The sequence below is a fragment of the Poecilia formosa genome, unplaced genomic scaffold (assembly GCF_000485575.1).
Source record: "Poecilia formosa unplaced genomic scaffold, Poecilia_formosa-5.1.2 Scaffold29, whole genome shotgun sequence".
Classification (NCBI taxonomy): Eukaryota; Metazoa; Chordata; class Actinopteri; order Cyprinodontiformes; family Poeciliidae; genus Poecilia; species Poecilia formosa.
In genome coordinates, this window is record NW_006799968.1 from 3,553,617 (window position 1) to 3,577,730 (window position 24,114).

The 24,114-nt window shown below is 39.8% G+C and overlaps 1 protein-coding gene and 1 pseudogene across 3 annotated transcripts in view; one reads left to right on the forward strand and one right to left on the reverse strand.

Annotated features, from left to right (window-relative positions):
- The first annotated feature begins 16,034 nt into the window (after positions 1 to 16,034).
- LOC103136028 (high choriolytic enzyme 1-like) lies at positions 16,035 to 16,509 on the forward strand (annotated as a pseudogene).
- Positions 16,510 to 21,962: 5,453 nt separating this feature from the next.
- The window catches only part of mctp2b (multiple C2 domains, transmembrane 2b), a 47,046-nt gene continuing 44,894 nt past the window's right edge, over positions 21,963 to 24,114 (reverse strand). For all 3 annotated transcript variants that reach the window (XM_007549094.2, XM_007549092.2, XM_016670035.1), the window contains 2 exons: positions 23,600 to 23,697; positions 21,963 to 22,725 (listed from right to left, as the gene is read on the reverse strand). In XM_007549094.2, coding sequence (XP_007549156.1) covers positions 22,678 to 22,725; positions 23,600 to 23,697 — 146 coding nt within the window. In that variant the 3' untranslated portion in view covers positions 21,963 to 22,677. The remainder of the gene's footprint in view (positions 22,726 to 23,599; positions 23,698 to 24,114) is intronic.

The window sequence follows — 24,114 nt, forward strand, 5'->3', positions numbered from 1 at the left end:
TGTGTTCATGTTGGCAAACAGATCCAGATTGAAACACCTTGGTTCTAAAAAATGGCGCTCCCATTTATTCCAGGTTTGAAAGTTGGGACATTTTGGGTGAATGTGATTCTGGAGACGTCTGGAGGCGTTTGAGACTTTTATGCAGGCAACAGTTCCGGACAGCAAATTAGGAAAGGACCAATAAAAACCTTTGATAAAAACAAAACACACAAAAGTTGAATAGGAGAAAACAGCAAGTAAAATATAACAATAATAATAATATAATAAAATGTCTACTCTTAGAATCTCAAACAAACAAAAAAAGGCAGTCAGATACATTTTGATTCTCTCAGAGCTTTGACACAAAGAGAAAAAAAGTTTCATAAAGTCAATCAAAGGTTTAGCAGGTTCTCATCGTTCTGCGTCTGTATCTACAGAGCAGCTCCACTGCAAACACTCCGACTCCGATTTCCTTTTCAGCGCCGCTGTACGGTCCATGATCATTCATGGGTCGCAGGAATTATTGTCCGTGTGCTGTGACCTTTGACCTCCCAGTCTCCTGACTAGTTTGTAATCTTGCTCATTTGGGAAATTTGATGACATCGGATAAGTAAGTCACCCAATTGTACTAATTTACCTGACATTAATGTTTTCTCTTTATCTTTAGCATAAATTAAATAGAAAAGTGAGTATTAGGATATTATTTTTGCAACTTTTCAAAGAAAGAAGATTAAGAAAGAGCATGAGAGAGGCACAACCAATCACAACTCAGACTTTGAGTGAAGATGTAGTTACATTCATCTGTGTCTTTGTGTTACTGCAAATTAACGGTCAAAGGTATGAGCTGTTTAAAAGTTTTCTCTTTGGTTTTGAAGAATGTGTCCAGAAAAAAAAACATAATTTAAATTAATTTGTAATAATCTGACAAAATGAAGTCAAGAAATAATAATAAAACATAATAATGTGAAAAATGACATTTCTGCTATCATCCTATTATACAGTCAGGACCTATTATGGCTGATAAATAAAGGAAATTAATCCCGTTGTAAAAACTAGGGTCAGATTTGCATATCATTGTAATAAAAGAAGGTGAATGCATTGTACGGGAATAAATTGGCTTGGGAGGGAGTTTGTAATTTTCTCACAGACAAATCTGATTGGTCTGTATAATTTGTAAGGTGTCATCATTTCTAACAACCCAGAGGGCCGGGATGAAGCAAAGTCGGGTCACAGCCACGCTATTAAATCGCCCAACTTTAAACTTTCATCTCTTTTTCAAAGCGAACGTTTTCCCTCCCTCAAACTTTCTGATACTTTAAGTCACTACAAACACAAACTTCAATGTGATTTATTTGGAGTTTGTGGCACATCGAAGAGGTGGTTTTTTTTTATGGCTTTATTGAAATTTGTTAATTGCGCAAAACTCTAAAAAGGAAACACTTTCCATTACACAAGTCACATGTTCAACAACCATCTTCATGGTGGAATGCATCTTCATGGTGAAGATGCATTCATCTTCATCTTCACCATGAAGATGAAGAAAACAGGAAGTGATTGGAGGATCATTAATTTAGATCACTTGTTCACGTGTGATTTTAATTTGATTTCTTATTTAATAACGCTGCAATTTGTGTTTCTTCGACATTAGTGGAATATTGACAGAGTTTTTGACATTGCTGCCAACATGGGATTGAACTTTTGGTGAGTTCGGCTTGACCTGTCCTAACAACCAGGACAGGTCAAGGCCAAACCTTGAGACGATTAGGAGAGTTTAGAAAACATGATGTCAAGGTTTCACCATCACAGGCAGATCGCCTGAAAACAGGATGAAATTAGTTATGCATTTCCTTAATCTCCCCTTATTAAAGAAAGAAGATAGTAGCCATTTGTCACACATTTAGCCACCAGCCACTCAGGAAATGATGCAGTCAGATGAGACTAAATCTAAACTCAGGAACACGTAAAGAGTTGACGTCTCAATGTGACTGTCTGGTCGAGACAAACCATGAAAAGACCGAGTGCTTCATTCATGGTGAAAGGTTGATCTACAAAGCATTGACATAACAATGTTCAAAATGTATTAATTTGAAAAGCAAATAAATCTCTTTCATTTCAAAGATCAGGCCTTACTTAGTGCCAAAATGTCAAGTGTTCATTGAGGAGGCCTCTGAAAAATGATCTCTTTATTTCAACATCGGGTTTTCTGCAAAGAGGTTTTCTGTTTGGAACAGAAAAGTTTCACATCAATGTGGTTCCAGAGCTTCCAGTTGTTGCATATATCAAACATGACTTAAAAGGAATTTGACTTCACAGTTTAATGGGCCTCTGTCTCTTTAAGAAGCTCTTGCTCTTTCAGACACTCTGCCTTCAGGAAGTCAGCACAACACTGCTCTTGTATTAACCCTTTAACGTTTTTTTTTTTTAGGAGTGTTTGCACTGAGAAGCAGCTGGTATAATGAGCTCAGCAGATGTGCAGTCCCACCTGGTGTTTGTTAATTGCTGCTGGCTAGTCTGAAGGAGCTGAGTGAGAAAGTCCCTGAATAGTTACCACAGGAGATTAAAAGATTTCTCAAATATGCATGAAAGAATCGAAGCAATATGGCAGGTATATTTTTTGATAAGGGAATAACATTACAAAATGATGTAAAGCTAAAAAAGAAAAAGAAAAAAGAAATTACATAACGCTGCCCCTTTAAGATGAGAAGAAAAATACAAACATAGAGACTTTGTAAGGGATCTCCCGATGCAGATCCGTTTAAACTATGAAACCGAGTTCATCATACCTCTACCACCTGCACACCCCCTCATGGTTTTATCAGAAAGAGAAGGTCTGCTGGTGAATATTTCTTTTCACACTCAATGATCGGTGGGGGAAATTGAGTTCATCTTCATCGAACTGTGTCACTCTGAAACAGTTTGAGCTGCTGAGAGTCTCTGTATGGAGAATATTTAAGGTTCTGAACGCTCTGAGAGAAAGAGAACTCCCCCAGGAAGGCCGTGTGTGTGCGCGCGCGTGTGTGCACGTGTGCGTATGTGTGTGTGAGTGAGAGAGAGAGAGAGAGAGAGATACGGGGGCCCCGGGGCCCTCTGGACCAGCTCACGCTGAATAAGAGCCCCAAAAAGAGGTGACCCGGGTTCTTTGAGAGCAGGTTAGGAGGGGACGGGAATGCTTTCGCTCCGCGTTTGGCCTCCTGACCCGCCGTCCGACGGGCCGTCTTGGCAGCTTTTGAAGCTCAACATATTTATTTGCGACGCGCTGAAGAGAGAGGGCGGAGCGGCTGTCAGAAGAAAGTCATCGTCCCGCTGACAGCTTCATCTGCGGATGAAGGGCGTCGATGACAGGCACACAATGTCGCTGCGTCAGCCAGCCGGGAGCAAAGGACTGTCATATGCGGACATGCTGGGAACCTCCTCTCCGTTCCCCTCTCCCATAGCCGCCTGACTATGTCAGGAGCATTTCTTTGGCCTTTTTTTTTTCTCATCTTCTCGGCGTATAATACGGGGATGTCAGACGGGGAACATGTGGGAACTCTCTGCTGCACGGCTGACTCAGCTTTTGTTCTGTCAGTCAGAGGAATCAAACAGAAACAGCTCTGTTAACAGCGGATATGTTGGCATTCAGCTTTAAATGGCTCAGATTTCACTGTGTGCTCTCAGTTGTTTTTCCCACCTGAAGTGGAAAGGTTTGTCCTACTTGTTGACATTTTTCCATTTTCCTAATATTACAATCTCAAAATCCTCAGAGATTTGGAGTGATTAGACCACCAAAATGCAGCGCTAATGCTAACTGTGAAGTAGAGGGCAGCTGCATGTATTTAGGTAAATGAGACACTTTTTCTTGCCTCCCCTTTTAAAGTGGCAGTATTTTGTGTTTTCCAGGCACATAGTGCCATTTTATAGCATAACTGAGTAACTATGTTACCTTCAGTTGTTATTAAAAATGCTACATATATCAAATATGACTCAAAAGAAATGTTACTTTGTACTTGAACACCTTGAAATTGGGCCTCTGTCTCTTTAAGAAGCTCTTTCTGAAACTCCACCTTTAAGAAGTCATCACAACATGGCTCCTCTATTAACCCTTTAATAAGGTTTTACCAGCAATGCTCTGAGAAGTAGCTTGTATAATGAACTCAGCAGATGAGTAGGTGTTTGCTAATCTGGCTAGTCTGAAGGAGCTCAGTTGGAGAGTCACAGAGGGCCGCTCTGTGAGGCGAAAGCTTGGAAGCTTGGAAACTGCAGCTCTGAGGAGGAACTACGTCTCGAAGGCGGCGCTAGGTCCAACCAGGCGTTTTACACAGCTGAATGGTTGCCATGGAGATTAAGGGATTTCTAAAACATGAATGAAAGAAACAAGGCGACACTCCAGGTGTGTTTTTGATGAAGGAATAAAATTATAACATGACGTAAAGCTGAAATAAGTCGATTTTATGTAATCCTCCCCCTTTAAACAGCACATAGTGAGCATCATCATTGACCATAAACTTGCAGAAATTGGAATTATGAAAATGAGTTTGCTTAATGTAAACGCCATTCTTTGAAAAAACAAAAACAAAAAAAACAACAACATTCTTTGCTAAATGTTTTTTGGGCTAGGATCAAATGAGTAACATAATCAACAGTTACTTTAATGGAATACTGACTACGTTTTGCGCACATTTGTAATGGAAACGCGGCTAATGAACACCAGTGTTCACGCAAGGTACAGATTCTCAATTAAATTGAAAACTTTGACGAAACCATTCAGACATGTTTGTGTTGGTCTATAATGGTGTTTTTCAATCTGATTTCTCAGGGCCCGCTGTGTTTCAGGTTTTGGTGGTTTTCTGCTAGAAAGATTGCATTACTCCCTCAGCCCGCCAGGAGGCGCTGCAGGAGCCTGCTTACCTCATTCATGTATACATCAGGCATGTGGAGTCAGAACACCTAAAGCATTCAGGACGGTGTGTCTTTGGGGAGGATTAGAAAACGCTGGTCTGATTTTTTGTGGGGATGAAGGAAATCATCCCCACAGCCTGATGCTGCCACTACTATGCTTCGTTATGGTTAAAATCTCTACCTGACCTGTCTGAGCTATGACCATTGGGTGTTTTTTCCGTTTGTATTTTCATAATTTTATTGGATATTTCGATCCATTTAGGTCTCGCCATACTCTGAATTGTCACCTGTATGCATTAATGTTCAAAAGGTCTTGCCATATCAGTTAATTGCTTTGTATTTAGTTTCTTAAGTTTATTCTTACATTTGGATTTTGTTCTCTCAGATCAGAGTGAAAAGGATGTGTACAAAAGCACGCCACACTTGTCAGATTTTAATTCGAAAGAACCAAAGGCATACATCACCTTCAGCTGATTCACACCTAAAGCTTCGTTACATATATTTGACGTTTCCGAAAGGAAATTGTGGAGAGCATGTTCCTGTCTGATCCGCTGCAGAGGATGATTGGGTAGCGGGCCTAAGAGGGAACCAATTAACCTGAGAATGTAGGTCATCTGCAGGCTGCGGCTGAAGCAGCAGCAGAGCTACAGCAGCGACACGGCAGGAAGCGTGCATCGTCCTAATATGCATGAAGCACTCGGCGTCCCTCTCTATCAATAAGTCATTATCCGAGCCGTTCCTCTGATGGGCACGTTGCAGGGTTCACGGGCCGGTTGCAGCCCTGGAATGCTTCCCATATCTGAGGGGTAAAAGGTTGAAACAGTCGCCGGAATCAATAAAACACGAAAAAAACAGCAACAGTTTTAAAACGGGTTTTAATCTCAATATGATCTCCCTGGGAGAAAAAAAATAATATTTAACTTAATTTTTTCCAGTCTTTTTAGTTGAGAGTAATATACTATATTTAAATAGACTGCAGTTGTTTGGTGAGCATTATTAATCACAATACTTTTCATATTCTAAAGGTTTTTTTTTTCTTATTTTCAGGCCTAAACAATAGATCTGATCTAAAGTAAAAAAAAAAAATCAAAATGCATTTCAATCAATCTAACAAACTGAAACAAAGTAATATTTAATTTGTGGTCCTCTGTTTAAAGATACAAACAGAAATCTGTGTGCCCCAAATTGATTGGACAGTGAATAATGAAACCAGCCAATTAGAAGAGAGATTGATTCATCGCGCTACTAGAGGAATCTAAAATCCAAAAGCAGGAAATGAACTACAGCGTAATGTATTCTGGGTAAATGCAACCAAAACAAACTCTATCGCAAGCAGCAGAAATGGCTTGTGCTTTTTTTTTCTTTTCTTTTTTTAAACCAGAGACAAAAAAGAAATCCTACAAATCCTAACATCTGACGTCGCTCCATTTTGTTTACATTTTGTGAAGAAGAAGAAGTTGCGCTCATGTCTTCTTCGGAGGTTTTGTGTTGTTTCTTTTAGTGGTTCTTGGTGCAGCGCCACCACAGGCGAAGAGGGGAACAGGTTTTTAAAACACAATTATTTTGGATAATAAAAAACAATTATTTTGAATCGTTTCACAGAGTTCGTTTGACTTACCAAGTGTCTCGCAAAATATCAGCGTGGCTTCAACTTTTCCACAGTCACAAGTACCCTGTTCCCCAGACTGCAATACAAAAAAGAGTGTCTTCTGGCAAAGGGTCTTTCCAGAGTTGTTGTAATGCTGACTGCTACAGGAGATCCATCCTATCCACAGTCTTCAGGATCTACAATAAACCTTCGAAGAAACATAGATATCATAACTTTATTTCCCTTTGGGATTAATAAAGTATTATTAATCTGCACTGATTTAAATGGACATAAACAGGCTTTCCAGTCGTGTCAGAGGTAGACTTTTGTCATTTTTATGTTAATGACACATTTGACTGAGGTTCTAATTTAGCAAAATTGTGAATTTTTCAGAGTATAAATATAATTAAAGTTCGGTGAGGCTATTTCAAGACAAAATTCTGAAAACAAAAAACAAACATTTTCAAGCCATACATTTATCATTTATTATGTTTCTTTAAAATTGCAACATACAAAAATCTTAAAATGTACACAAATGACTCCATTAAAACAAGTAACGCTGTGAAGAAGAAGAAAATGTATGGGAATGTTCCTGCAACACACACCCACACGCACACGCACACACACACACACGCACACACACACACACACACACACGCACACACACACACACACACACACACACACACCACCAATAAGCTGAACAAAATGCTTTATTGCTGCTTTAATTGCTCCCCTCCCTCTAAAATACACTCTCCACATCAGGCCGGCATCTCTCAGCGCCGGCTCCACCATCAGCTCAAATTACCATCCAGCCCTAATTGATATGAACAATAACAGAAGGAAGCTTGTTAATGGTGAACATAATTGTCCCAGACAAAAGGCCAAACGCCGCAGATCACACTTTACAGCGGGAACGGGCGCAAGGCGACGTCTGGGCTGCAGCCAGTCAGCGCGGGGCGGGGGGGATGTTTCACTCCAGATATCCATCTACCACCTGAATCACATTTCATTACTGGGTCACCCACTGACCGGACGCCGGACACCACGACGCTGCACTTACAGCCCGACCCTCCGCTCGGCTTTATTCCTGCTGCTGGTTTCACCAAATAAAAATGAGAAACTGACCATTTGAAGACAGGGAGGTATATATAAATATATCTACCTCTAACGTTCTTCCACCAGCTTGAGTTGGTGTGTGAATTGTTTTTATTATTTGTTGTGTCAAAAACTGGCTGCAGCCATTTTGTTTTCTGAAAATTACCTTGTCCATCTCAGATAGGGATGAGGGGAAGATATTATATAAGGTGTAGGGCTGGAACGATTAATCATGATTAATCAGTTATTGGAATAATCATCAACTAATTTAGTAATCTTCTAATCATCAACTGGATTACACAGATTATTTTTTAAAAAAAGGGCCAATTGTCATGATTAGAGGTGATGCCATGATGGACCCAAATTGTTCATTTAATGAAAAATTAACAACAAAAACTACCAGAGGGAAGACAAGGAGCCCAAGCAGAACAAAGAACTATAGATCCAGGGCGAAAAGAGACTGAGGAACACTGAATAATAATGACACTGGAGTCAGTTAATCAAACCCCAAAACAACTCAAAACAACCCAGGATCTGACATCCTTTGCTGAAAGAACAACACAGTCAGAGCAGCAGTTGAGCCAAAACAGCACAAAAATATATACATTTTGTGGCTATGGTGAAAAAACCTTTTGTCTGTAAATATGTTCTACCCACAACTCTTCAAGTGACATTTTTATCTTCACTTGGTTCAAATTCTGAATAAAATAAAATAAAATCAATTAAGAACCTTTTGCTAACCATTTATTAATAATAATATATAAAAAACAGAATAGTAGACATTTTATTTGTTTATCTGCAGATACATACTTTGCTACAAATGACAGTGCATTCACTAAAGTAATGTGTTGTGGCCAAAAAAAAAATCTTTTAGAAAAGAATGTGACTTATTTGCATCTTTTAATATATTTCTAATATTCTGTAAAACAAAAGGCTTAAGTGGTCAAATGAAAACTGAAAAACGTGGCATTTAAAAAAATCAAGTTAATTAATCATCAGAATAATAGATTGATAGATTCCTAATATAGTGGGTTTTTTGCGGCCCTAATAGGGTGTAGCTGAGGATCCGGCCTCCTCCTTCCTCCTCTCCCCTCCCAGCATCCCCTGCTGCTGTTGTTGGGGTGGTCTTTGCCTCTGCTGTCACCAAAGCTGCTGGTCTTTCAGCTGTCCTGTTTTCTTCCCTCCCCGCTATGTTTTTTTTCTCTCTTCTTTTCCACCTCTCTCTGAGGCGTCACAAGCTTACTGAAGCAGCTCTGACATCTCTATCAGCCTGACCCAGTACTCTGCCCTTTCCCTCTCCTCCTCCTCCTCCTCCTGCTCTCCCAGAGTCTATCACGCTCTGCCGCGAGTTTCCTCCTCATGCTAACTCTCCCCCCGGCAAAATGGTACGGAGCCGTCACTCTCACTGTTGTCTTTACTTTGTAGGAAAGAAACAGCGAGATACAGAAATGACCGAAAACTACTTTATTTAGCAGATATTCCGGCTTTGTAAGCAGTACGACTTTTTTTTTATGGATAAAATTTATCATATCTAAAACAAATACCTGCGCTATAATTCTACAAATGTATGAAAAACTGTCAGTATTCTGCTAATGTCGAAAAAACACAATCTTCTTATTGCGGTATTAATTGAAAAACGTAATTAAAATCACACTTGAAAATGTTCGTTCACTTGATTGATAAGTCATTATAAAACAAGCCGCTGTCACTGTCTCATTCTCCTACCACTTCCTGTCATCTTCTTCTTTGTTGTTCCAGCGGCAACATCCGGTTGTTGATCTCGTGACTCGTCTGATGCGGAAAGATCATTTCCATTACAGTTTTGCGAAATAAACAAATTCCAATACAGCCAAAATAAATAAATAAATAAATAAATAAATAAATAAATAAATAAATAAATAAAAAAGCAAGATACTGCCTCAACCTAGCACCATAACTAAGTATTGAAACATTTGTTTTTTCATGTTTCGATTAAGCAAATTTATTTTCCATATATGTCAAATTGCGCAATGTCATATTCCTGGAAGATGCAGCCAGTTATAGGGATAAAGGACAAATCGGCATCAACATCGGTATCGTTCCATGTTACTCGTTTTCTAACAAATCGTATTGGCCCAATAACTAAAACTTTCAATAGGGGGTTGGGATATTTGCTTGGTCACGTGATGCAGGTCATGTGATGCAGCGCAGTTGGAGGTAGGGGGGTTCACGGAATGAGGGAGGCAATCTAGGCTTTCTGATCATTTATTCAGTGTCAAAATGGTATGGAAATATTAAATATGATATTGGTAAATATTGATTGTCATTTTATATAATTGTTTTGTTTAAATAAACGCTAAATGGACTAAACTTCTAAAGCACTTTTCTAGTCGATGATAGAAGCTGCTCATCCAGAATCAGTTTTGTTGGTCAGGTTTGTGAACACAAGCAGGAATTTTCACTTTGGTTCCACTTTGCGTCATTTTAAATAAAAATGCATGAAATTTGGTGGGAAATAGTGTTACCTTTTTTTGGTAACACTTTATTTGAACTGGTGTGTATAAGACTGACATGACACTGCCATAAACATGATATAACATCTGTTATAAACAAGAAGGAGTCTTTATGAATATTTATGACTGTTGTCATGAAGTATTATCCCTTAAATAATGACACTTTAAATACAAAGTTGGATTAAAAGCGTCAACTTAGCATTATTTGGTAAATAATTACATTTTTATGAAAAGTTACATTACAATTAAAAGAGTCAACTTTGCTTTAAAAAAGTGTCACTATTTTTCGAATGACACTTAATGACAGTCGTAAATATTCATGAAGACTCCTTAATGTTTATAACAGAGTCATGTCAGTCTTATGCACATGCCTTCAAATAAAGTGTTACCAAAAAAAGGATTTTGTTCTTGTATGTGTGAATTTTTTAACAGATGAAGAGCTAATGATTAGATTAGTGTAAATATGCATGATATAAATCCCGGCTCACTCTGCTATATGTTCAGCAGTGAGAAATCCTGGTGGAAGAAACTCCTCATGATGAAGGCAGAACGGCTGTAACAAGTGTTAACCGGGTCTCTGCAAAGACAAAAAACCAACAACATTCAACATTAATAGGTTTTAATTTTGCATTATTGTTTTTCTTAGAATATGAATACCTATTTATTTTTCTAACAGGGTAAATATTACATATGATCAATTGTCAAAATAATAGAAACCAGCCTTTTAGCAGGTTTTTCCAATGTTAGATCGTATTCATATTAATTAAAATATATTTCTGTTAATGGATTTTAAAACTCATTAACAGAAATGAATTTTCTGTTAATGAAAATTGTAAGTTAGACAATTTTTACATGTGCATGTTGTAATGTAGACCTAAGGCTGACTGTAAATGTTTGTGATCCTAAACTATTTAGGGTCAGAGGTGACCTAAATGTTGTGTATTTGATAAGCAACTGATCATTTCTGTAGTTTCAGACTTAAATGTTAATCGGTGGAGAGAAACATGAGTCTGGACAGCTTTAAACAGCTGACTTATAAATAACTATCAATAAAAATCAAATATTTGATCGGTTTTATCACGTCTCACCTGCATATTTCTTTAAAATTGTGTGTTGATTGTTCATTGAGTGTATTTTTTTGTCTAGTTTGTGCATGAATTGTGCTGTGTAAATGAACTGGTGTTCGACATTCAGAAAAAATCTTTACCTTTTCTAATCCGTGGTATGTTCCTCTGCTTAATTGGAAGAAAATATGCACCATGAAATACAAAGTTATAGTTATTTTTAAAGGTTAGTTCTCCAATTTTATATCATATCTGGGGTTTTTTCCCCATAAGCTGTATTTTCTTTTACATGAGTGCGTGATTCTGTCTTTTTTTTCCCCTGAGGCTGTAAAAGAAGCAGAAAAAGAAAACTGATAAAGAGGTCTGCCCATAGCAACACACACACACACACGCACACGCGCGCCCGCCCGCACACACACACACACACACTTCACTTCCTCCAGCTCTTAAAATTCAATTTAGATAAGACTCGTTCTCGTCTTGGACAGACGTTTCCAAAGAGGTAATGCCGATGCTTTAGTTGGCTCAGGTATGATTTTCTCTTAAGGCTTAATTTCTACGACTATCAGATCGCTCCAGCCAGTTGTGCCGTCGTGTTGCTGTCTGAATAGTTGAAAAATATAAAAATGAAAGGGGAGGGAAAAAAAGATGACGCTTCTGCTGAATGGAAGTGTTTAAAAGCTCAACATGAAGCGCCTTACAGGAGTATTTTACGGAGTCAAGTCAAATAAAAGCTGCGTTAACAACGTCAGAGCTCAATAGATGTCCTGTTTTCTTCTTCTCTTTGAGTCTGGTGAATATCAGCTCTCTCTGTTATTTTCCATGGAGTTGCCTTATGGCTTTAACCGTTTCTGACTCTTCACTCAATACTGTTCAAAGAAATGTTGGTATAGACTGAGATTACACGCCTTCATGTTTGGTTGGCAACATATGTCTGGTGTATATTTATTGCCCCTCTTATGTTTCTGTGGAAATATTTGAATAAAATCAGGTGGCATCGTGTTATTTGATCTAAACATGATTGGTGAAGAAGTCATTAAACTTTAATGTTTATGATTATAAGTTTGGAAACGTAATGTCCTATCTTTATTACTTGGTTTTGGAGTGCAAGTAACATAACCTACACATGGTGGCTTTACATGTGTCAACAGAGTAAGTTAGATACAGGAATGTGAAATATCAACACAGTAAAAAACATGAATAATTTTTTTCCCACTTCACAATTATTATAATTCACAATTATTCTCTTCTGTTTGTCTCAGACATATGACATACATACAGTAAGAAACAGGAGCTTGTTTTAAGTCAATAATTCCTCAATATTGATGAAAAGGTTCTAGCTCCATTGGTAGGTTATTTCACTTATAACAAGACAGTTTCATCATAAGTGGAATAATCTACCAGTGGAACAACTAGTGCTTTTCCTTCAATATAAAGGAATTATTGACTAAAACAAGCTCCAATATTTTGCTGAAAAGTCACTTGTAAGTTAGTTTTGTCTTATTCCCAGTCAACGTAGATATTTGCACTGAAAACTAGACCAAAAATACTTGGTGAGATTTTATGTTTTTGCAGTTGCAATGTAGCAAAATTTATTCTGTGTGTTTTCTATGAATCAAATGCCTCCATGTAAAGATTTTGTCATTAATTTAACAATATGGACGCACAGATAAAACATTGCCATCATTGGATCACTATCAATGAACCAAAACGAGAGACTTTACGCAACTATTTTATTCTATTTTTAAAGGCTACAATATAAATGAAAGAAATGCATAGATCAGCTGTAACGCTAATAAACATTTTTCCACTGAAGATCAATCATTTTCTACATGTTATTTTGATATAAAGATGGAAATAAGAAATAAAAGTCACACTCCTTGTATTGTTTTTTTGTATTCGTATGAATGCATTTTTGTGATTTATAGATTTTCCTCCCATCCACTAAGAGAAATGTGCTTTCTTGTTTCAGTGAAACTATTTTGATACAACAAAGCATTCAAAGTAAACGGATGACGTCAGCTGAGTGAATGCTTTGACGTATTCCAACAATGCAAAATTTTCAGCACATTTTTAGCATGATACATGTGAAATATGAATAAATTCAAGAAGCACAAACGTGCCAAGCAGAAAGTGCTACACATGTACTTTGCTCTGTCATTTGTCATGAGACTGTCATGAAGTTTATCCCTCTGTGTTTTTGAACAATCTACAGAATTAACCAAAGGAAACAGTTTCCACGCCTCTGTTTGCCTCCCTGTGTTAAACAGCCTTAAGCCAAACACACATGTTGCATGTAGAGTAAGTTTACATCTTCACCATGCACCTGAAAAGTGATAAGAAATGTTATTTTTCAATATTATCACTAATCTACCTGCCCCAGTTGAACAATTTATTGTGTACATGCAGCTACAGGTCACTTTGAGCCTTCACCAGTTTCATTTAATTCCTTTTTACACTCATTTCTTACCTTTAAACAAAATGTCATACAAACACATTTTTTGTGTGCCAGTTTATTTCATATTACGGCAAAGAACTTTATTTAGTTATCAGCACCAGAATAAAAAGCTGAAATGTCATGTGTAAATATGTATCTGTATATAATTTTCTGTCTTCTTTCATTCCGGTTCTGACCCAGGCTTGAGGCCCGATGACTCAGATGAAATATGAGAGTTTGACCTCGTGGGAAAACTAAAATAACTTTGGGGTGCGTCTTGCAGCGAGATGTTTATTAGTGTCACATTACCGCATTTCCATAAAGGAGACGATTAATAGAAAATAGAAGACTGGTTATGAAAGAGGGTAAGAAGAATCTGGTACAAACTGATGGTCGGTCAATGCCAAATACCTCAGGCAGGCGACTTCATTTCGTATCTCACAAAACGACTGAAACGCAAAAGGATGACGTGACAAGCGTTCTTGCTGAATGAGGTGAATCTAACTGTGCTCTCTGTTCACGCATTATATTGAATTCGCCCACCCCCCTCCCTGAATGCAGCTTTTGTTAGAGTTTGAGATTTGTGAGAGGCGAGATCTTCTTCTGCAAACATGCAAACACTTGTTCTCCATGGAATTCCTTCGGCGGCCGACACCGAGCGGTGTTTCGAGACGACGTGGACTGACGCGGTCTGCAGGGGGGCCTGCAAGTGGAAAGATGCTGTCCATTAGCTGTCAACAATGACCAGTGGGTTTACCCTCCCATGGGACTAGTAACCAAGGCATCGTCTCATCCCGAGTCTGGCTTAGAGATCACACAGGCCCCCATTGTCTCAAGCAGCCTGGGGTCTTATTGTAGCGGCGCCTCTGGGAAAGGACGAGCCTTCACGTCCGCGATCCGGTAAAGAAAGGCCTTTCTCCTTGCCGAGGGCTGGATAACTGTATAGAGATGAACTTGGGGGAACGCGGTGAGGCCACGGACTGGATTTGGAAAGGGGCTCTCCATCGTCCAAACCTCCCTCTCCCTCCTCCCGGGTTGACCTCCCTTCTCCACCTCTGTTTAATAAAGCTTGGGCCTTGGTCATTATTTTGGGCAGATGGAGATGGGGGCAACCCGTGAAAGGAGTTGGTGTCACTCCTGAGGAGAGGATGGTAGGGATGACAGAGAAGAAAAAGCAAATCAGAGAAAAGATCAAAAGCAGAAGCTCGCCTTTCACTCGCCTGAAAGCATTTAAGAGGATAAGGAGCGATCGGGCCTGGGGTCTCCTGTCCTCACTGGCAATTAGACTCAGCTGATGGAGAGAATGGCATGAATGGCAGGGTTCAAGGCCCTCTCTAGGACTCCCACAACGGGAAGGAGTTTTTTCCCCGACGCCTCCTTTATCTTCCTCTCCTTTCAGAGTGTCAGAAATGCAGCTGAAATATCTCTCCAAAAAGACGGCACAATCCCCAATGCCAAACCTTAATCACAGTGGCTGATGAGATTGAGAGGGGGAGGGGCGCATTGGAGGAAAAAAAAACCCACACACACACACACACACACACACACACACACGCATTCTTTTCACGATTCATCTTTATACTTTTATGTGAGCCCAAGATTCAAGGGCGGCATGTTAGGTTTATATGTGCTAATTAAATTGTACAAATAGGGGTTTATACTTTAATGGCAGAAAGACACACGTTAAGTCATTGGCACGATGTTTAATTACCTGTATCTCATTGAAAATACAGAAATAGTCAGAGCTATACAAAAGCCAAACAAACTGGAAGCCCTTTCTATTTCAACATTCCCAACTAAGTATGGAAATTTCAAACTCAAAAGTATCACGCAAAACAGACGCCTGAGTCTTTTAAGTAGCACACATGCACTCAAACATATCTGGTGATTGTGGGAGGCACAATGGGTATGGTACAATGGCTTGGACCGCTTTATTGAATTTAAAATTCATTTTTGAGGGCTACAGCCACAGCAACCTGTCCCACAGGAACCTATTACCATCCTCTGCATATGCAGGAGTATCAAAAGGCCGTCGATCAACCTCACAAAGGGACTCGATGCTTTTGATACAACTTCAACAGCTTGTCAAATGAAACACATGGGGGATTTTCATTATGCAGGTCATGAAGAAGAAGAACGTTTTGAGAGGATGGGGAGTTCACCCAAATTTGATCAGAGAAGGGTGCGAGAAAGTCATTTGTAAATTAAAGGAACATGAAAAAGGCCAAGGTTATCAGAGCTAACTAGCAATCGAAAACAAATATTGGACAAAATGGACAAAAGACCCTTAGACGACATGTTTAAAGACTAGGTTTGTTTGCGGAGTCCTTCCTTTACAGGTTTACTTTAGGCCTAGTAGAGCAGACCACCACCCATCCTCCTCCTGCAGACACACCTGTACAGGACGGTATAAATGTCCTGGACTGAACAGAAGCAGACATCAAGCTTCAAGGAGTCTCTCCACAGCAGTTCTCTCCAGAAGCTCCTGAGTTTCCACATCGACCCTGAAGATGACTCCCTCCACCAGCCTCCTGCTGCTGCTGCTCCTGTTCAGCCTCTCTCAGGCTTTTCCTCTAGAGGAGGGAGGAGAGCAGGAAGAGAAGAAAGTAACTGTGGACATCACCACCAAGATTCTGACCACCAACACCGGCTCAGACGAAATGCTGCTGGAGGGAGACAGTGCTTCCTAAAAACAGAAATGCCATGAAGTGCTGGTACAACAGCTCTACGTGGTGGTTCCTTATGTGATTGGTCGAGAGTTCACCAGCTATGAGAGGCAGACCATCGAGACCATGCATGAGGGCCTTCGCCAGCAGTACCTGCGTTCGCTTCCAGCAACGTACCAACAAGCGAGACTTCATCAGCGTTGTGAGCAAACAGGGACGCTGGTCTGAATTGGGCAAAACGGGAGGCATGCAGGAGCTGACTTCTAGGGAGCAGCAGCAACTTCTGATTTGGTTGAAGGAAAAGTAGACGGGTATATGATTCAGTTGGAAGATAAAACATCTCCGATGTGAAAGGGAAGCTGTGGGTTAAAGGAGGGTTGGATGTCAGTTTGGATGTGGCCGGAGTGACGGATGAAGACCATGTTCCTGAACTGAACCTATTGAAAGAATGTGTTCGGTTCGTTTGCTCTGTCCAGGCTTCCAAATATCTGATCCTCCTTTGGCTTGAAACCTGTGATCATCTTCATCTCTGTCCACTCTCTGATATTGCTCCTGTTTGCTCTCCAGATTCTTTCTGTACTTCTCTCCTTGCTCTCTCTAATTTTTGCTTCTGTATACTCTTTAATAACTCCCCGTCTCATTCCTGAATACTTTTTTCTTGTCTAGTAGGTCCTTTAAGTCACTGATGATCAAGTTTGTTATTAAGGAAACATCTCCTAAAAAGGAGAAGATCTAAAAAAAAAAGAAAAGTAGTTTACATAGTCAGTCCTCTCCATGTGGCTGGCACAGAGCAATCCACTCTGTAGCCTCAAAACAATCCTACAAGACTTCCTGTGACGCCTTTCTCACAGCTCCATTATTTACAGGTTGCTTCTGAACAATTAATTCAGAGGGGATAAAAAAATAAGATGAATCTAATTTTCCAAGAGGAGGTCTTGCTTTGGAAATGCATAAATCCTTGACATTTGCATAAAACAGTCAACATTTTGTTTCCTTTGGTAGAGCAGCTGACAAACTGTTGAAACATTGGCAGAGAGCGGAGCATGATTAAAAATCACCAGATACAGAGTCTGTGGGTTAGAAACAACTGAACTGATGACTTTACATGTTGGTCGCTGCCAAAATATCACTGGTGAACTCTCTTGGTAATAACATGGACAGAAACGTACAGTTCAATATCTGGGCTCCAGAGACGACACTTCACAGCAACGTGTCCGACATAACGGCATCTGTTGTTGACAAGCACTGCTAATCCACGTCCTTTACTTTTTCTACTTTCTTATAAACACTTGTTTTTTTTATTACGTTCACATCTGGGTCTCGCAAAACAAATCGGAGAGACTCTGCAACATTGTTGGGGAGGCTAATTCAAAACAAAAGCAGAGACAGCCACGAGGCTTTTGTAAGATGACTGAGCTCACTTATTGAGATTGTTTTGTATCTCCCCTGTCAGTCAGAGCTGCTGGCGGCTCACCGCCTCAGGCTCTTCTGGGTGGAGGACTTTGATGTCGGCCTGCTGCAGGACAACACAGTCATCCCACAGGCTCCGGGCAGCAGCACAGCCGGCACACATTGCGGCTGTAATTTGCCTGGACCCAGAGACTCCTCGTGGAATTTTTGACACTGTGGGTTTGAGGCGGCGGGGGGCAGGAACGAAGGGGATCCACACGATCAAAACCAGGCTCATTACTACAAGCAACTAATGACTGATGAGTGGATAAAAGGTGAAAGAAAAAAGAGAGGTTCAGCTAAAAGTCAGGATCTATTCTGGAAAAATATCCAAGCTGAATGACTGATTGGCAGCAGCGATCTCTTGTTAGCAACCGATTGTTTGAACCAAAGTGATTTTACAGATTTGAATTTCCAATTTCCAGAAGGCTTGTGATATGTGCAAGTTCTTCCGTTGTTGCTCAGAGTCTTCCATGCATAAAAATCAGTCATTTGTAGAAGTTTATGTTGTAAAAAGTAAAAAAAAAAAAAAGGAACATAACCACAGATTCTTGTTTGGAGAGTAAAAATGACAAAACAAATAGAAGGTACAGGCAATCTAAAGAAATATTTAACTATTAAGAAGCTACTCATCAAATAGACTCTCTGAAATACTTTAGTGTGCGATGGGCAGCTGCTATGGGCACCAACTCAAAAACCAAAGAACCCCACATAAAATTCTAACATGTTTATCAATGCTACTGTGAAAAATTCTTTCTCCCCCTTTGGATGTTCTCCTTTTCTTCACATTTATGTCTCACATCATCAGATAAATCTAAATATCATTGAAAGATAACCTGAGTAAATTCAAAGTGCAGTTTTCAAATGATGGTTTAAGTTTTTAGAGGGAAGAAGCTATACAAGCTGTTCCTAAGTGAAATGTAATTTCTTCCACTTTTAAATCAGGAATTATTGCAATTAGCACAACTGTTGTGGCATTATTTCACTAGCTTGATCCAGGAGTAAGAATCATTAAATCTTTTACATGGCAACATGAAGTCGGCCAAAAAAAATCTCAAAAGCAACACAAAATGCTGGAGTTGACTTTGGTTTAGGAACGGAGTCAACTTCAGCCAATCACAGTGACGTTGGTAAAAAGTGGTTTTCCTGTCGACATTTCTCCACATTCATTGACATTTGCAGCTTGCCGAGTAGCAAGCAGTTCCCTTAAACCGAACTGCATCAGTAGTTTACCATTTGGTTCAAGTATTTCTCTCTGTGGTCTCTACATTTCCCATGACTGAAATATTCATTTCGAAGTATTTTAGTCTTCTGCCACCTGACTGGATAACATGGCAAAGCAAAGCAAAGTGTAGATCTAATTCAAACCAGATCACACCTGGTGTCTGTGCTTTGATAATCTGGTCTCAGGTTTTTATTTGTGTTTGAGAATGCTGAGGGTCAAACGACCTTTATATTGAAGCTGTTAAGGATCCTAATTACTCAGTTTTTCCCTCAAAGCACAAAATTGACATCTCTGTGTGGATCACGGTCTCTGTTCCGCTGTAAGGTGAACCATCCATCGTCCATCAACTCTGACCTGCTTTTTTGTCGCTTTTGAAGGAAAACAGAACGACGCTTCCCCCACCGTCGTTCACAGACGTGGACGGTCTGTCAAAGGTGATGTGCAGCTATAGTTCTCCATCACACATGGCTTCCTCTTACAGCTGCGACACCGAGTTTAATAATGGCTGCCAAACAGGAACCATTTTTTCCTCTCAACTCCTGGTGTGTTAGCGGATAGAATGGGGGTCAAAGGTTCATGGTTTTTTCCATCAATGAAGCGCTTTGGTGTCGTCAAAACTTACAGATGTCTAACAACGGTAACACACCCAGATTTTTCCAACTTTATCTTCTTTCTTGGGAGCCGGCTTGCATGAAAGCTGGTCAGGTTTACGTCAACGCCTCATTTTAATCAAGTTTTAGGCTTAACATAAAAATAAACACATGAATGGTTTGGCAGTCGTTTGCAAGAGGTCAGCAGCAATAACGATGATGGTAATAGCTCTTATTATCCACACAATTATGCTATAATTACATATCTCTTGTGATGAGTGGCGATGTTACGGAAGAGGAATACATGATTGGACAGCTGCGATCCGCTCGGCTAAACTGCGTCGCAAAATTCTTACATGCATTCGAGTTGGAATTATGTGAATTTAAATGTGCATTATAGTTTCTTGATACACGCTACATGACCCTGCTAGTGTTCATAAAAGTGACAAAGAGCTAGTTTGAAAGGGTTGAGAGAAACTAAGCACCAAGCTCACCAGACAGCAACGTGAAAACCACTATGAGTAGTTTCTACTCATTTCACTTGGTTTGTACTGAGGAGGCACAGGTCAGTTACCAGGACCAGGATACACCAAGTATTGAAAATGTGAAAAATGCTGCACTTTTCAGTCATATCTACAGTTTATTATCCTGGCAGTTTTTTTCCCTCTGGCATAAGAAAAAAACTGAAACTTGAACATAATTTAAAATGATGTTTGGTTACTTATACTTTGTCCAGCATCTCACAAGTTTACTTTGTCTGCATACAATATAAAGTAACGCAGCAGGTGTTGCTGAGCACTGCTGGTCATCTGGATGAAAGAAGGCTACTACATGTTTCATTTGCTAAGGGCACTAGCCCAGGGCCCCAACTACTTGGGGGACACCAAAGATTTTTTTTAAACAATGTACTGTATTATGTATTATATAACTGTATTATGTATATTATATAACTGTATTATGTATAAATACATACCATGCAATATTAAAGTAATTGAAAATTGTGAAGTTATAGTAGATTGACTTTGGACACAACCTGTAGCTACTGACCAGGGAAGGTATTAAACTAAAACTACACATCAATTCACACCTGTTCATATACAGGACAACCTATTAATGTAGTAATTTATATTAGTGAAATAATTGTTCTGTAGTTACACAACTCCAAATAAGGGCCCCACATCCTCGTAAATCTGGCCCCATCTGTGTCACTTTACCATTTTACACCCACATGGTTGCAGGTTGCAACATAATGTGAACGTTTGGTTTGAAGAAGTTTGGGGGATAAAAAGGTCATATCATTATCAATTTTATTTATTTATTTATTTCAAACATGCAAAAAGTAATAAGAAAAAAATAAAATAAAAATTAAAACAAATTTAATGGTCAATAAAGTATTTTTGAAGTGAATGTGAATTTTCATTTGTGTATGTAATAGCGTTTTGCACATACGCATAGGAATATGCAAGTCCTACTGCATCTGAAAACTTTGTCTTGCATTCAGTTGGAGGTGAAACTATTAGATTATGTTATACCTCTTTTTTTTAAATCTTTGTGGAAACACTGTGGTGTTTTTTAATTTTTTACTCCATATGATTTAAGTATCCGGGTAATAGCTAATGTGTATTCAGTCTCTGTATGGTTTCCTCTGCAGCGCTCCTCTCGGCTGAATCTTCTCCCACCTTATAGAACATCACAGTAAGTCTACGGAGACCAATCAGCCGCTGGTTGTGCGGCTCATCGTAACGCCTGTGCCACATCACATTAGTCTCCGTGTGTGAACCATGATTTCACTTGGCAATTCAGAGGCGTCTCGCTGCCTATACATATTCATGCCGAGCCTATAAGTGGCAGATTGAGATGTCCTTCCGGTGTCCGTGACAGCAGGTTATTAATATTGAACACCTAAGTCAACATTATAACTAGACAAAGCGACACGCGGGTCACCGTGTGACACGAGCCGTCTTCCAGGAAGTTGGACAAATTTATGGCTATCTTTGGGGGGGATTTTTGAGGAATTAATTTATGAATATACTGTGATTTATTTAAATTGTTGCTGATTTTATTTGTTTTTTGTCGTCTTAAAAAAAAGTAGTTATTACCAAGCAAAACCTTGAAACACCTGAGCCACTTTCTCTGAGCGAGAGGGTCCTCCTCCAGGAACCTGGAGTTTCGCCTCGTCTGCTGCGCTTGATGGGACGCAGGCTGCAGGCGTCTCGTCACGGCAGCTGAGAAGGGGTCGCCGGGGTCCTCCCGCTTGTGGCGACGCCCAAGGGCCGTCGGCTCAGCGGGGATCCCGGGGTGCCAGCGAGGTCTCGCGCAGAGCTGCGCTTCGCTTCATGAAAGCCTAATGAAGAGTTGGAGGGAGGAAGGGGAGCACTTGGGGGAGGAGGAAAAAGAGGTGGGCTTCTGAAAGTGAGCCACTAGACGCCCACAATCCTGCAACACAGGAGAAACGAGAAACGGCAAGCAGGAAGCACTTTCAGAGAAACACACAGCTCTGATGCATGCATTTATTGCTACTGTAACCAGAAGGACACAGCGTGTTTATGAGTATTACTGGTAATAAATAAGGTGCTGCAGCACAGAATCGAAGGACAAAACAAAGAGTGACAGAAACCGTAAACTGAACGCAGGCACTTTTCTTTGCATGCAAAACATTCATATTGACACAATTAAATAAACTTTAGTGATTACATTTTTGCATTAAATGTAAAGATCTAATACATAACTGCTGACTTCTATATAAAAACTATGATTTAGAAAATGACTTATTCTTTTCTAAAACACAAAGACATTCACATTCGTCCCAAAAGTTGCATAGTTTTGTGTTTTTCTTCCCAGATAGAGAAAAAAAAAACTTACAAGTGTCATAATGCACCTACAATGAAACATACAGCAGTCACTAACTGATCAGTATTTAAAAGTAAAACTGTACACATGGTAAAACACCTAGATTCATGACAAGTATGACCATAAACTGCTTGAGAAATGCACAAACGGGTGCATTTATTAATTCAACTTTCTTTGGTAGAGAAACGCCGGCCGAGTTGAGCTGGGGAGATCAACGAACAACCTGCGAGCAAGACGAAAGGTGAGCCTCCCTTCTTTTATTTTCTCAGACGGAGACACAATCCTTCGTATGGTGGCTTTCTGCACGACGACACCTGGCAACGGCAGCATCAGGACCGCCATGGAAAATGACCTTCTTCTTCTATAGGATCTTCTTCTTCCGAGTAGTTTTCAGCTCACTGTACTGAACCTGCAGGAAGTCGGAACATAAATTATCTTTAGTTATGTGTTAAATGAACAAAACAAGCAAAGAAAAAAAAAAGCACCAGAGACATGAGTAAATAGATTCAAAGCTGTAATGAATTCAAAGCGGTTCTCCTGAGTTCAGCCGTAACCTGAGGGGAAATATTACCAAAGCAGGGAAAGTATTCATCATTTCCATGAATGCTAATTAAAAACACGAAGCTTCTTTCTTCTTGAAACTGAGTAGCACAATATATATATTTCTTACTCAGCAATGCAGGGCGATATAAAAGCATTCTGATGTTATTACAAAAAAAGTAAGCAAGCTTGCTCAATGAGGAACGGCATTGCTAATGAGCGAGACGCCCATCATGGTTGTATGCGCGCACAATGACACTGGAGCATCTCTTTGCTACATAGAGTGTCTCTTTCACTCAACTATGTGACCCAAGGGCGGCGAGGAAGGAGACAAACAGAGTTTAACAGCTTAGAGGGAAGGAGCAAGAGAAAAACAGAGAGCAGAGAGGATAAAAGTCCAGAAATAAAAAATAAAATAGAAGCCTGTATGTTTCTCGTGAGCAGTAAATGAATAAAAAGTGATAATATTGCTTTCGCACGGCTAACCGGGACCTTGAGTCGCTCACAGCTAACTTGTGCGGCTAAAAGCGCGAGCAGGGTTTACAGCAGAAGACCGCCACCAGGGATGTATCGCGACCAAAACACGGGTGAAATTACACAGGGCCGCATAATTACACAGAAACAGAGCTAATTATACAGACAAGAGGGGGAAAGGAAAAGCCTGGGAGTCGTCGTGCTTGGAGGGAGAGCCGGCAGCCTCTGGGATTTCAGGCTTCCTGGCTGGCTGATCCCGCCGAGCTTACCTTCTGCACATCTGAAGGCACCCTCGACAGGAAATCAAGCAGCTCATTGTTGTCGATGCAGTACGGGTTCCGCAGCTTCTTGGTGAATTTATTGATACCTAAAACAAAAAGTCACACCAGCATATCATTAGGACTAGTCTCTGGTGGCTGTGCGCTTTGTTTCCACACAAACAGAAAACGCTCGGAGGAGAGGCCGTCCAAGAACTGCTGCTCTCAGCGCCGCATGAACACTGTTTTTTTATTTTTATTTTTTTTTACTGGGGATGCGCTCGCTTTAGGACGGCAAGATTTCCAAAGTTTCAGACAATTAAAATAAGTAAATTATTTATTCTTTTGAGTCATAATATTTAAATGATAGAAAACAAGCAGAGAAAGACTCAAATGGAACTTAAATGGGAAATAAAAGTGACAAGAGAATGAATTTAATTTGTCTGTGCAGTTTAAAGTGAGAATGCTCACCAAAAATACAAACAACTTTTAGAGTTTTTACAGTTTTCAGGTTATAATCATATATA